Raw genomic sequence first — 15,206 nt, forward strand, 5'->3', positions numbered from 1 at the left:
CCGGCCCACAGAGCCCGGTACTTCTGGGGGAACATCCCTGGCATGGACAGGTACGGGGACTTACACATCTCGTGACGTTAGAATTATAAGGTTGTAAAAGAATATGTTTTTTACGTAATCTGATCCATTAGGTATAAAATGTTGACATTTTTTAGTTAGTAAAAATAAAATACAAAGGTTCCATCTCACAAAACATAATGGAATGTAAAGACTTTGACGCTCAATATCTCTGAACTACCCTAAACGGAGATAGAACCTTATAATTCTATGCTCACGATCTTATACTTACACATGATTATCCTACCATCAAACGACCTGTAGCCTCTCTGATCCACATGTCATCAACCTTAACCAAAAAACAAATCATTGATATTTCAAAATGAAAGTGTACAGTGATGAATGAAATTGATCCTCCCTCTTCTGTGTGTATGTGCCAAAAAGGGGAGGCAGGTAGCCTAATGTGATGTGAGCCGGATATGAGCTGGTGACCGGAGGGTTGCTGGCATCATATCCAAGGTGCCTACCACTGCCATTGTGCCCTTGAGCAAGGCACTTAACCCCTAATTGCTCCAGGGGCACTGACTATGGCTGACCCTGTGCCTAGAGCAAAGAATACATTCGGGTGTAATCTAAAAACATTCCGATTCTCAGGTGTCTCAGACAATCCTTCAAACAGTCCTTTCTCAGGCTGAGACATACCTCAGACAGGCTCCCTGGTTGGGTGACCTTTCTTAACTGGTTTAAGGTTTCAGTTTCCCCTCCTGTGGGATAGAATCTGTTTGATCCTGTGTGTGTTTGTGTTCCTCCAGACCCATTATCGCCTCCCAGAACGACAACCTCAGCCTTCAGGACTGCCTGGAGACCGGCCTCGGAAGGCAAGCCACGGTCAGAACAATCTCAGCCGGTCCTATACTTGTGCCCTAAACAGTAACCGTACCAGTCCTGTTTTGTGTTCCTGTTCCTGTTGCGGTCCTGTTTGTGTTCTTTCAAAACCTGCTGTCATGTTGCTTTTCACACCGTTTCCATCGGACGTAATTCAACATTATTCCCCGTTCCGACGTACACTGTATCCAAGTGAATTCCTCGATGTCTTATGTTGTTGTTTGTGTTCTGTTGGCGCAGTACGTCAAAGTGCGGACCATTACCACCAAGACGAACTCTCTGAAGCAGGGCAAGGCCGAGAGCATATGCCCTGTGCTGATGAACGGCAAGGAGGACATGCTGTGGAGCACCGAACTGGAGAAGTACGCGTCTCTTCTCATTTGCCACTTTTATTTTTTTCCTCTTTTCATATTGATTCTTAGAGACAGTTGGGAATTGAGGGGCAGATAGATGAGGGAGGATTTGAGTATTGTATATACTAAGATGGTGGCAGGATTTGAACCCCGGCCCTCTTCTTACATTCCTAGTCGTTACCCGTGACCAGTAAACCACTGGACTGGACCAGAATCTCATTTCACTTCCTGAAGTTAACCGTTTTATCTTTTTTGGGGGGGGGTTTCATCTGTCCCTCCTTCCAGGATCTTTGGTTTCCCGAAGCACTACACAGACGTGAGGAACATGAACCGGCAGCAGAGGCAGATGGTCCTGGGGAAGTCGTGGAGTGTCCCTGTCATTCGCCACCTCTTCGCTCCCCTCAAAGACTACTTCGCCTGCGAGCAGCTTCCGTGAGATGGGGGAGGAGAGGATGCTAACAGGAGGAGGAGTTCTGGGTTACACCCCCCCCCCCCCCCCCCCCCCACTGCACTGTCACTTTCTGTCAAAGCTGTGTCAGCAGGGTTTGTAACCAAGAAGTTGAGAGTTCTACCTCTCTATGATGCTCTATGATACCTCTCTATGGTGCTCTATGACAGTGTTTTTCAACCACTGTGCCGCGGCCTAGACTTTTACACGTCAATATTAATTCACAACGTATGGCGCCAAAAGACTGTTCCCCACGCGAGCCACTGTGTTTCTCCCTCTCACACACACCCCAGTGACGGTGCCTGGAGAGATGGAGACACACTCACACACACACCCGCGGAGAGACACCGCAGAGACACACTCGGACCAGCTCGAAAAAAGTGGCTCAAGTGGTTGGTCAAGTTAATAAACAACAGAGGCGGAGTTACGATGCCAATTTTAAGACCATGGTGATCAATGAAGCAGAGGCATCAAACAACTGTCGAGGAGCCAAGAAATATGATATTACAGAGTGTAATGTTAGAAATTGACGAGCCCAAAAAGATTGGCTTAAGAATGGTAACAGTCAGAGAAAACCGTATCGCCGTCCGCAAAGCGGCCTCTTCCAGGTGATTGACAGGAGGGTGTGTGAATACGTGACTGAAAAACCTAACGATTGTATGCCCATACCGCAAGATGATACAAATAACCTACATTGTTTCATTCATTCATTAAATGCCAATGCACGCTTTGTGGATGGAGACACAATCACAGAAAATTTCTTTTTGCAAGACATTGCATTAAAAAAAAAACAGGGGAGGACTTCAGTGGGACAGCTGCGTAAGTGTCTGCACTGATGGAGCAACAGCTATGTTGCCGAGACTTTACCAGTGGAGATAGCTGTTGTTCGTATGGTAAACTTTGTAAAAACAAGACCTCTGAAAAGCCGCTTATATGCAGCATTATGTGAAGAGATGGGAGCCCAGCATAAGACGTTATTGCTCCATACGGCGGTCCGATGATTGTCCCGCGGAAAAGTGCCGTGCGTGTTTGAGTTAGGTACGGGAGGAGCTGAACACCGTTTGAACTGATGAGAAGTGTGATGACGCAAAGTTGCTAGTTAATTGTGCGCAAGGCTCGCATACATGGCCAACATACAGGGCCAGGCTTCGCACTGAGTGAGTATAACGACAAGTTCTTATAATGTTACGTATATGATAGGCTACTATGTATCATTTTGTAACATTTGGGATGGTGGTGTGCTGTGGGATTTTTTCAAGGTAAGAAATGTGCCGTGGCACAAAAAAGGTTGAAAAACACTGCTCTATGATACCTCTCTATGGTGCTCTATGATACCTCTCTATGGTGCTCTATGATACCTCTCTATGGTGCTCTATGATACCTCTCTATGGTGCTCTATGATACCTCTCTATGGTGCTCTATGATACCTCTCTATGGTGCTCTATGATACCTCTCTATGGTGCTCTATGATAGCTGTACGTTCACAGCACTGTATCTCCCACAACCGCCAAACCGCCTTAGAAGCATTTTAGTGCTAGGTATTAAAATGCTATTGTAATGAATTTTGACAGCGATTGAATGTTTGATAAATGTTCGTTGATTAACATTTCACAATGTTATTGTAATAAATTTTCACTATAATCAATGGTGTGATATCCTGGTTGTTTTTCTATTGGATGCGGTGGGAGTAAAGCGGGGTACACACAAGGATTTTCAAAATCTTAACCGAAATCTTATCTGAGACAGACCCCACACATGAAGATACAAAATCTTGGATTGAACAGCCTTGATCGTATTGTGTGTGGTGTATGCCGATTTTCCCATTTCAGCACCCCACATGTTACAATAGGATCTTTTAGTTCAGTAAAAGAAAAGGGATGTTACAATAGGATTGTATTAAAACATAAGGTTTGTTTCTGCACGGACGAAGTTGAGTGTGACAGCCATGTGGAGAGCTGGATGTAGAATGTCAACACGGAGTTATAATAAAAGTGTAAGCAACTTGAGAGAATGCTTTAATCGTCATTTCTGTTAGTCAGAGTACAGTATAGGACTAGGCAGAATTTAACACCACAGACATAAAGATTTTCGTTACGACAGACTCCAGACTCTCTTGAGTCTCGTTCCCCAAGCCAGGAATCTCGCGTGAACCCATCCTTTTAATATTGCCTTTATGGATATGATTTTGTTTGTGGTTTCTTTTCTCTTTTTGACATGCATTAAGTGTTCCTTGATTTTTATTTGAAACATAGATATTGACGGGAGTGGAACTATGTACAAGCCTTCTGGGCTTCGTTCCCTCCTTGCACAATCTCTTGTGTGCTAAATAAATAAACTAAACTAAAACTAAACTAAATTACAAAATAATTAAATTAAGATTATATAATGATTAAAGCACTTGGAGCCGCAACGTTTGCAGGAAAAGCGCTATACAAATAAAGTTATTATTATTATTATCTAACGTAGTACCCTGACTGACCTGTACGAGACAACCATGTGCGACAGGGCAAATAAAGTGCCGAATAACGAAAAGAAGAAGTCCGCTCGCTTCTTGAATGGCTACATTCCATCCACGTTTAGTTGGACTCGCGAGCAGGGTTGCCAGATGGGAATGACATTTTCCACCCTAACCACAGTCTAAAACCACTAATTTCACCAAACAATCTGGCAACCCTATGATTTCTGGTCGTAAGTATTGAACACATTTAACATTTACGATTGCCGGCCACGCCCATTTTCCGAGCAGGTTGTCGGGAGAGTTTATTGCACAATTGAAGAGAATTGACTCTTAACACACCTCACACCACAGGATTTTGTTATAGGAAAATGTTAAGATCCATCTGATAATCGGGCGTTTTCTGTCGTTTTCAGACATCAGAAAATCCTTATGTGTGTACCCCGCTTTACACAAATCCATAGCAGTGAATTGCTGGAGAGTGTGAAGGATGTAGACATGCTATAAATTAAACAATTGAGGAAGTCGAAATTCTGTAAATGTTCTCTTTCACAGTATTGTTAGTATACACAAATACGAGACAATATTTTTTTTTACCATTAAGTCTATGAGACGAAATAAGGTTATGTCTAACTTCATGCTGGACTGGAATAAAGATGTTATGTGGCCAACGATGATAGTATTAGACAAGTTGGCATAGAAAGTGTTAAGTAGTCTGGCCTCGCCCAAGCTGTCGTCTCGTCTTTCTGGATGCAGATGACGACCTGACGTTGCGCCCTGGCGTCGTTTACGTCCTGACGTCGTTCCGGGTGGAGAATACGTCCTGACGTTGCGTCCTGACGTCGTCTGAGAACAAACGCAGTTGCACTGAAAGGAGCCAACCTGCCGGCGGAGCTGAACTGGCATTCACCAGAGAAGAGAACACCTACAACCACTTACGTCTGGATTCATAGGAGATACAGTTGACGTAGAATTAATATATTAATACATTGAAACCTGTGAAACGCCATTTGCTTTATTGGTAAGTTCTTAATAAAGCAATATTTGACATTTTGGAGAATGGCTAACGTGTCTAGCATGCTAACGTTATCGCACCAAATCCTAATGGAGTTGAATGGCCGTTAAGGGGAGAGGGCTGTGTATGTTAGCCCGCTAGCCTGCACCGGGCAGGGCGGGGAAACACTGCTAACTGAGCCAGCTCTCTAGATAGATTTATGTGAAAGTATAACAGATGGCCAGGTGGTTAGGTGAACTCACATGTGCGATTTGACGATTTGCTTCCTCACATTAGCTTTTGTCAGCTGGTAACTAACGGCAACTAACACCCTGCGAGGCCTGGGCTAGCTTGCTAGGGGGAATATCTGCATGCCAGCACTAGCCAGTAAGCTAACGGTAGCCAGGTTACTCCCATCCCAGCGATGTCTTCAGTCACAGCTGTCTGACAGTCTGGGGTTCAAACTGACGTATCTACAAAGCTGTAACTTAGCAGTAATGTAAGGATGACAATGCGATTGTCACCTGTGCTGTTCTGCCGTGGCCACCGGTTTATCAGACATCTTTTACCAAGCGTCTGAGCGAGCTGATGATGTAGCTGCAGCTGTTTTTGGAAGACATTTCTAACCCAAGACCAAGGGAGCAGCAGAGATGGGCGGGATGACCAACCCAAGGGGCCTGAGTCACTGTTGCTGAATTTACTCATCTGCAGTCATAATCTGCTGGGCTGTCACCTACATGTGTTCATAGATCTGGATCAACTACAGACATGTAGCTTATATGGTTTAGGTGGGGTTGTTGTAGGCGTGTAGATAAGTGGATCAATACTCAATTAGATCTCTCTTAATTTCAGCAAGCAAGTCCAGGGGAGTGATCTCAACCGGTTTGTACCTCTCTGACTTGTTGTCAACCCCCTCTGCAGCGTTAGAGAAAGGTTTTATTATGCCGAAGTGACATGTAAGCAACCAACCTCTCTGTCTTTTTGTTGTTGTCTTTTCTTTTTTTCTTTTTTTTTTTAGAAAATGGCTGTAAACGTTTACTCCACCTCAGTGACCAGTGACAACCTGAGTCGCCATGACATGCTGGCCTGGATCAACGAGTCCCTACAGATCAACCTCACCAAGGTGGAGCTGCTGTGTTCAGGTGAGCCTCCCCCCCCCATGCATGAGTCAGGCCTGGGTTCAAATTGTATTTGAAACGTTTCAATACATGTCTGTGCATGACTTGTGTTTCGCCTGGTGCAGTTGAACCCGTGGTGTCGTCCTAAAAGGGCCTGCCCAGTCCACCTGGCACGTCAGACCCGAGGCTCAAGGGTATGCGCAATGTATTTGGAACGAGTTTTTTAAGTACAATTTCAACCCAGGTAGGGTAGGGAGTAAAGATGCATGCAGACGGTAGTGTCCTGCCAGCCCGGGCAGCTGACCAGGTCAGACAGTAGCAGTGCCAAGTACTCTCCGTGGTACACTCGACGTGAAGAGTCTGGATGGCAGCGTGCATGTGAGGCAGAGCGCATGACAGCGCGAGACAAACAGCGTTGTCATCGTATAGCCCAGAGCTATGAGCCTTGGAGCCTGTTTCAGAGAGATGTTTGAATAAAAACAGAAATGGATAAAGCTCTGTGAGTCTTTAATGATTGTGTGTCGTTTGAACAGTCTGTTTTGACGAGAGAGAGGATGCACATTGTAGCTCTAAACCATGGCACGTTTTGACACATTTAGAAGACGCCGCGGGCGAGCTCTATTGGTCTTTTATCTGGGCCTGGCTGTTTGTGTGGTCTGAGATGAATGCCTCAGTAGGGCACAGATAAAAAGGATTTGTGTTGACTCTTTGTGGGTGTGCGTGTGTGCGTGCGTGTGTTTCTGTGTTTCTGTGTGTGTGTGTGTGTGTTTCTGTTTGTGTGTGTGTCCGTCCGTCCGTCCGTCTCCCAAAGGTGGGGCCTACTGCCAGTTCATGGACATGCTCTTCCCTGGCTGCGTGCCTTTGAAGAAAGTGAAATTCACGGCGAAGCTCGAACACGAATACATTCACAACTACAAGCTGCTGCAGGCCAGCTTCAAACGGATGGGCGTCGACAAAGTAAGTGATCGTGTGTGTGGGCTGCGTCCCGATCCTCTACCCGCTCCCGTGACGCGTGTCCCTGTGTGCTCCCGTCACGTGGGTTTAAAAGAGACGCACCGGTGTAAAGAGACGTGGTGGAAACTCTCTGAAGCTCCACGCTTACGCCGATCTGATGCTTTTTAAATCCACGGGGGGGGGGGGGGGGGGGGGTTGCGCAAGGACGCGCCTCACAGAGACGGGGAAAGAATTGGGAGGGGAGGGGCACAGAACCAGACTACTTGCTAGTCCCATGTGTTGTTTGTTTGTTTTCTGCCTCTTTGGAATCTGTTGCTCTGATGTGTGTTTTTATCTTTTTTGGTAATCTTAAATGACTTCCTGTCTTCTCCATGGGGTTGGCTCGCAGAACAGAATCAACCATTCATCCGCCGGTTAAGCACTGATGCATCTTAACGTGGACACATGTATGCATAAGGTCCTAAATAATGTAGTCTCGATTAGATGCTCTCTAATCCTAATCTGTCCTTTCTTGTTTGGACTTGGAATCTACCGTGTGGGTGGGTGGGTGATTGCTTGTGTGTGTGTGTGTGTGTGTTAGGGAGCTCTAATGATGTCAGCTGTGTCCTTGCTAATTGTGTTTACTGCTGAGCGAGCATGGCCTCTCCCCGCTACGGCTCTCTGATATTTACCTTCCTGTGCCAGCAGAGAGGGCCTGTTGGCAGCCTACATAGACCCCACTCTGTTAGCTAGTAATTAGTTCTCAGCCACAAGTTGGATGATGTGACTTTGCAGTTGCTGTGTGTGACTGACAGAGAGAGAGAGAAGGAGAGAGAAAGAGACAGAGACAGAGAGAGATGCATTAGGGCAAGATAGTGGATTTGCTCCCTTCCCCATCGACGACGTCCTTCAGAATGGACAATCCTTGTCTGGTGGTCTCTGTGTTCTGTCCAGTCTCCCCCGGCCTCACTGATGTTCCCCGTCTCTGCAGTGCCTGTTTTCGATCATCACTGTCCGACACAAACGTGTTTATTTAACCCATATTCCTAGCACGGGAACGGATCACACTCAACCTCACGGCTCTGTGTGTGTCTCCCCCCTCCCCATCCCCCTTTTTTTAGATCATCCCAGTGGACAAGTTGATCAAGGGAAAGTTCCAGGACAACTTTGAGTTCGTGCAGTGGTTCAAGAAGTTCTTTGACGCCAACTACGACGGGAAGGAGTACGACCCAGTGGAGGCGCGCCAGGGCCAGGACACCATGCCCATGCCCAGCCCCGCCATGTCGGCCCTCAACAAGCCCAAGAAGATCCTCAACGCCGGTGAGGCTGGCTTGCTGCTGGGGAGGGGGAGGGAGGAGGGGGTGGTGGCTGGCTTGCTCCTGGGGAGGTGGGCGGGGGGGGCTACACTTGTGGTTTGAAGAAGAAATTCTGAAACTCTTGGAGGACAATGGGACTACACTTCTTCTTTTTAAAAAATAAATAAAACAATAACATTTTGTCAAAGACTGTCATAGGCGGTCTTTAAGTGATGGGGGGGGGGGGGGGGGGTGTGCATGATCTCTGTTCAATGAGTTGGATGAATAATTCAACTAGTCACTCCACAGTGATATCCACTGAGCTGTCCTCTGACCACCCCTCTCTCCCCTCCTCTTCTGATTGATTGATCAGCTCCCCAGCGGGCCGCCGTCGCCAAGGTAGCACCCAAAATGGCGCCCGGCTCGGCCAGGAGACCACTGGGCGGTGGGGACGACGACCGCGCTGAACTCATCCAGGAGGTACTGTCATTCATCAACTCATTCGTCTGTCTATCCATCCAGCCATTCCTCCCTCCTTCCCTCCATCCATTTATTCATTCATATTTGCCGTTGTTATCCTTTTGTGGAAGTAATTACAGTTAAAACATGCACCGTCAACGTTACTGTCAAATGACACTTTAAATTGTAACAAACAAATGTGTGTGTGTGTCCGCTCTCTCTCCAGGTGAATATACTGAAGTCTACGATCCAGGACATGGAGAAGGAGCGGGACTTTTACTTCGGCAAACTGAGGAACATCGAGCTCATCTGCCAAGAGAAGGAAGTAGACAGCGACCCCACACTGCAAAGGATTGTGGATATTCTATACGCCACAGACGTGAGTTTTGCATCCGTGAACCCGTTAGCAGGAAGCCTCCCTCCAGCAGGGTCAGAGCCCTCGGCCTTCTCAGCCTGAGCACCATGTGTTTCTGGGCTCAGGCGCCTGCTGATGCCTTCTTAAAATTCCACCGGCGGAATGGCATGCAGCCCCAGAGGAATGCCATAAGTATGGTCACACTGCTAGCTCGGGGGATCCAATAATTTTGTGAGTTTTTCCTCTATCCTGATTGGTTCAATACACAGGGGGCTTACAAATCCCACTTCTGGGGGTCAATATCCTGCCCGGCGTGGCAGATTGGTTCAGCTCAGCTTCTCACTAGCACGCCTTGTTCAACGAACAGAGGAAGGGCCTTGATGAATGGCTGGTTAGAATCTGATTAGAATCAGCTGATTAGGTGTGTTGGAGTGGTTGTAGAGCACATGTGTATATACAGACTGAGGGATTGAAAACCCCTGATTCAATGTGTTGAAAACCTCACAGCAATATGAAACGCGTAAGCTATGGCTGTCTAACCAGAAGTGTTTTGTTTTGTCTCTCTGTGTCTGTCTGTCTGTCTGCTCTCAGGAGGGCTTTGTCATACCAGATGCTGAGTCGGAGGACCAGGAGGAATTCTAAGACTGGATGCAACTTTTAATACCCCCTCCCTCATCTCCCCACCCACCTCAACCCCACTCCGCAATCAGCAACAACTACACCCCCCACCCAACCCAGCCTGACCCCCGCCCCTCCCCCTCCACCTCCCCTCTACCCAAGACAACCAGATCATGTTATGCATTTGGTTTCTGGATGGACTCGATATAACAAAAAGAAAAGCAAATGTTTTTGTCTAGTAAAATCACGTTGAAATCAGTCAAGTTTGAAGTACCTCCTCTGAAGGCCCCCTGGGTCTTCCTTTGGCCTGAGTCAGCGGAAGCTACGCTGGAAGGCGGCGTCCATGTTGGTGTGTTTGGGTCCAGAAGAGTGAGCTGTCCGTTTGTCTGCTTGTCTGTAAGATTCCGCTTCTTTGTTTTTTATTCTTTTCCCTTTTTCTATTTGTTTTTTGTTTTTACTTTTCTTTTTTTACCCCCCCCCCCCCCCACACACACACACACATGTTACACACACACTTTTGTCTGTTCCGGAAATTGGAGTACAAGTTCATTGGCACCTACACTCACTACTTTTGTACATGTATTTCTTCTGTTTACTTGTTTGTTTTCTAAATTATCACTCTTTGCCACATTTTTTTTGTTTGTTGTTTTTTTGTGGATACTTGTCTTATTTGTCTTGTCCTTATTGTCAATAGAGAAAGGGTTTTAGATGTGCTCAATATGTGGTTCAAATGTACTTCACTAACCAGTTCAGTCCACTCCAAACCTCGTTTTCTTTTCACATTTCTCTCATTTGGTCTCATCTGATTTGAAGATGAACCTTATTTAATGTGCCATTCTTTATTCCAGAAAAGTGGCTTTTATTTGAAGCCTACAGGGAAATGTACACCTGACCTATGGTGGCTACCACCCTCAGTCAACAGCATCACAGTAACATGCTGATATTTAATGCTGTGCTGAAGAAACATGTTACAGTTACAATCTCATGGTGGAATACTTGTAGCGTGATTGGTTTTTGTTTTTGTTTTTGTTTTTCTCATGTCTTTGGGATGTTGGGAGGCATATGCACCGTCAATGCCAGCCGCTCCCTGGTCCAAGCTCCACAGCCATCCCAGATTACCCACTTTGGTCGTTGGCGTTTCTATAATTCGTCCACATGCAGGGATCAAACATCACAAGATGTTTGGCCTCTTGTGTCAAAGCAAAAGGTGACCGTGACAAAGTCTTTGCTATATATTTTTCTTTTAATTTCATTTGACATTTCCATTTCTTGATTTGTGGGGAATTCGATTTTAACACTACGGTTTTGGGTTTGAGCCCATTTTGATGATGTAGACACTACTAACAGGACAGGTCTGTAGGCCCAGAACACTGACCACAAATAGAACTGCCAGTCTCTGTACAAGGCGGGTCAGAGATTTTATACGTTTTATGAATTGCCTTATTCTTAATACATTTTTCTTAAATCCTTTTCATAAACCTTCATAGATGTGACTTTGATGTACTCTTGTTTTTTGGCAAATGTTTGTAATAACTATTTAAAGTATTGTAATTTAGCTCTTATTGTTATTATTATTATTTTGCTGCTCTGAAATAATAAAAAAAACAAAAAACATCTAGAGAATCTGGCAGTAGCTTGAGTGTTTTAGGCAGGGTTGCGATCAGTTGAATTTTCAATTCAGTCTATTCAGGAATTCAATGACAATATGGAAATTATTAAATGAGTTGTCATTAAACTGAAAATGAGAAGCTTTTTATATCAAAACGTTTTTTCCGTTCTTGAATGGTAAATTCAAATTGACTGAATTGAAATCCAATTGGACCCCATCCCTGATTTTAGTCCGTTACTGACTTCCAGTCTTCCATGCAACGCTCTGGGATAAAAGGCGGAGATGTTTTCTACAGTCATGGTGCATCTGGCTTCCTGAACCTTTTACTGGACCTAACTGGTGCCACAGACTGTTGGCTGAAACGCCTCGTTAGAAATGACTCTGAAAGAATTAGAACAACATACATAGTCCATAGCCACTCTGCTCATAGACCGTGTAAGGTAATGTGTACTGTATAGACGTAGGAAAATAATGGCATCCCATGGGATCCTGTGAGCTGCTGAGCTTGGTATGTGTGTGTTCTTAAAGGGGTTTCTGGGGAGGTGAGCTGCCTCCTCTGTGAGCTGCAGGTGAAGGTTGTTTGACAATGGCAGGGTATTTCAGTATCTGGTACCTTCTAGGCCTTTGATACTGACAGGGCAATGAAGAAAGTTTGAATGTCATGCAAAAAATACCTTACAAATGGCTCTTGATGCCTTGGGTAGTCCTCTTTTAAAATATATTTTTTGTTTTCATATTATCTATAAGTTGGCTTTTTTAAGGACCACAATACTAATACCATTCATGACATTTTGCCGGTTACTTAGCCTACCACTTCCAAAACAAAATTTTCCAGAATGTATTGATTTGGGACATGCATGTATGTATGTATGTATGTATGTTTTTGACACTCCTAGATAATCATTGTGTCGATGTTTGCTGAATGACCATTCATTTGATCAGAGCAACAGCTTGGATAAGTTTACTGTCTCTTGTTCTAAAGCACATCTATCTACCTTGTTGTTTTATGACTAAACAACGCTGTTTGTTTGTCGGTTGATTGTATGGGTCATGCCAAGACAAATCTTGTTTAAGAAAAATCTAATAACTATTTGTGAAGTGCATTAGGTATGCAATGAGGGGAGTGACAGCCTCTCAGTGGCCTCTTTCAATCTGATATTGTGCCAACGTGTGACCTCTGACCTTGATCAATTCCCTGTTACCAGTAGGCATTTTGCTCCCGTGTTTTGTGTTGTATGTTTGTTTGGGATGTTCTGAATGTCGAGTGGTTATTTGGAAGGATGTTACTCTAATGCACACACTGAAAGCAGCCCTTGTAGTATTGGAGGGGTGTAAACAGGTGCTCTCACCACCTCTCCCCTGTGACCCTCAACAATCTGTGCCCAGATTATTGTACACTGTGGGGCCTCTGGCCACCTATGCTCTCCTTTTTGTCAATTTCCATCTCTTTCTCACTCAATAGCTCTCTCAGCTGGAATTTCTCTCTTTTTCTTTTCTAATTTCATTTCTTAAGTCGTATTTGCTGAATCAAGTTTCTTACAAACAATAAAACAGTATTTCCACGTTGATGTTGCTCGTTTTCTTTTTTTTACCGTGTCTTTTTCTTGTGTGAACTGTGCATAAAGAGTGTAGTGAAGATTTCAGTGATAAGGTACAAAAACGGATTCTTTATTCTGTAATAAAGTTAGATTCCAGAGCTCTGACATCACAAAGAGCCTGAGGAATTCTGGAATGATAGTCATTCTGTGAACAGCTCCATTATTGAAAACGTCAAAACAGCCAAACAAAAGCTGATGTTGTGTTAGCCATGGCCACTACTTCAACCAGTGGCAGCAACGCAAACATACCTGTGATAACGAAGGGGTCTTCAGAGACCTGGTAGGTGCATCCACCATGGTGGAACTGATATATGTTACTATCTCAAAGGAGGGAGTTACAGTGTTTTTTAATCAATCATTTTGTCAACATTTAACTATTTCTAAATTGGTGTAAACCACAAACCGCCTTTGTTTTCAGCCCTCCCACAGATGGAGACAAACAGAAACCAAGTGGACCTCAGGTACCTACGCCTACTTTAGCCAGAGAGACTGTTGTCCCCCTCTGTTTTAACGTCTGACCTTGTTATATTCTTGATCGATGTTTTTGGCCAGTGGTTAGGCTGTATTCTGTGTAGATGTGGGTAGATCAGGTCCATGGTGATGTTCTGGTAGATGTTGGTAGATCAGGTCCATGGTGATGTTCTGGTAGATGTGGGTAGATCAGGTCCATGGTGATGTTCTGGTAGATGTGGGTAGATCAGGTCCATGGTGATGTTCTGGTAGATGTGGGTAGATCAGGTCCATGGTGATGTTCTGGTAGATGTGGGTAGATCAGGTCCATGGTGATGTTCTGGTAGATGTGGGTAGATCAGGTCCATGGTGATGTTCTGTTAGATGTGGGTGGATCAGGTCCATGGTGATGTTCTGGTAGATGTGGGTAGATCAGGTCCATGGTGATGTTCTGTTAGATGTGGGTGGATCAGGTCCATGGTGATGTTCTGGTAGATGTGGGTGGATCAGGTCCATGGTGATGTTCTGGCCCCTCCTGTGTAGCCCAGCGGGGAGAGCCCTGATGAGGAGGGCCAGAAGAAGAACCAGGGCCGCGTTGAGGACCAGATCAACGACCAGCACCTCCGCCGCATCGAAGCCATGTTCCATGAGGCTGACACTGATGGGGGCGGAGGTGAGGAGGTCCCCTCTCTAGAGCTTTCCTCTCTTCTCATCCATATGACCCCTCTCTCTCTCTCTCTCTTCTCATCCATATGTCCCCTCTCTCTCTCTCTCTTCTCATCCATATGTCCCCTCTCTCTCTTTCTCTTCTCATCCATATGTCCCCTCTCTCTCTCTCTTCTCATCCATATGACCCCTCTCTCTCTCTCTCTTCTCATCCATATGACCCCTCTCTCTCTCTTCTCATCCATATGACCCCTCTCTCTCTCTCTTCTCATCCATATGACCCCTCTCTCTCTCTTCTCATCCATATGACCCCTCTCTCTCTCTTCTCATCCATATGACCCCTCTCTCTCTCTCTTCTCATCCATATGACCTCTCTCTCTCTTCTCATCCATATGACCCCTCTCTCTCTCTTCTCATCCATATGACCTCACTCTTTCTTTTCTCAAGGACTGGATATGGACGAGTTTCGCGAGGCGATCAAGAAGATCATGGGTGACGTTGACGATGAAGATCTGGACATCATCTTCATGAAGGTGGACACCAACTGCGACGGCAGTGTGGACTGGGTGGGTGTCCGTGTGTGTGTGTGTGTGTGTGTGTGTGTGAGAGAGAGAGCATGGAAGTGTACATCTCCTATACACTTACTCTACTAGAGAGTGAGAGAAAGAGTGAGAGAGAGAGAGTGAGAGAGAGAGAGAGTGAGAGGGAGGGAGGGAGAGAGAGAGAGTGTGAGAGTGAGAGAGAGAGTTCGCTTTCTTTTCGGTTCGGTTTAGGTTTGCTGTCCTGTAGCCACGTGCGTGAGTGGATGTGTTTGACTCTAAATGAGGCTGAAACCTTGTCATCCTCGGAGCACAACACAAAGCCTGCCCTCAGTTTATTTGTTCTGACACTGCATTGGTTTGTGGTCGTTGCCTTATCAACAAAGGCCTTGCTATGTTGAGGGAGTGGGGAGGTGGGGGTGGGATGTGGGGGG

The 15,206-nt window shown here is 45.5% G+C and overlaps 2 protein-coding genes across 2 annotated transcripts in view; both read left to right on the top strand.

The window, feature by feature from the left end:
* Positions 1-6,153: 6,153 nt before the first annotated feature.
* Positions 6,154-9,934, top strand: mapre1b (microtubule-associated protein, RP/EB family, member 1b; the record flags this gene model as incomplete). The annotated part of the gene is made up of 6 exons (XM_080533829.1): positions 6,154-6,274; positions 7,062-7,207; positions 8,305-8,503; positions 8,852-8,958; positions 9,164-9,316; positions 9,884-9,934. The coding sequence occupies 6 exons, from the start codon at positions 6,154-6,156 to the stop codon at positions 9,932-9,934; spliced, it is 777 nt and encodes a 258-aa protein (XP_080389955.1).
* A 4,230-nt stretch (positions 9,935-14,164) lies between these two features.
* The window catches only part of LOC308160458 (cilia- and flagella-associated protein 337-like), a gene marked incomplete at its 3' end in the record, with an annotated part of 24,048 nt that continues 23,006 nt past the window's right edge, over positions 14,165-15,206 (top strand). The window contains exons 1-2 of the mRNA XM_080534372.1: positions 14,165-14,240; positions 14,681-14,799. Coding sequence (XP_080390498.1) covers positions 14,207-14,240; positions 14,681-14,799 — 153 coding nt within the window. The 5' untranslated portion in view covers positions 14,165-14,206. The remainder of the gene's footprint in view (positions 14,241-14,680; positions 14,800-15,206) is intronic.

Source organism: Nansenia antarctica, assembly GCF_963989245.1.
Source record: "Nansenia antarctica genome assembly, chromosome: 6".
NCBI lineage: Eukaryota > Metazoa > Chordata > Actinopteri > Argentiniformes > Microstomatidae > Nansenia > Nansenia antarctica.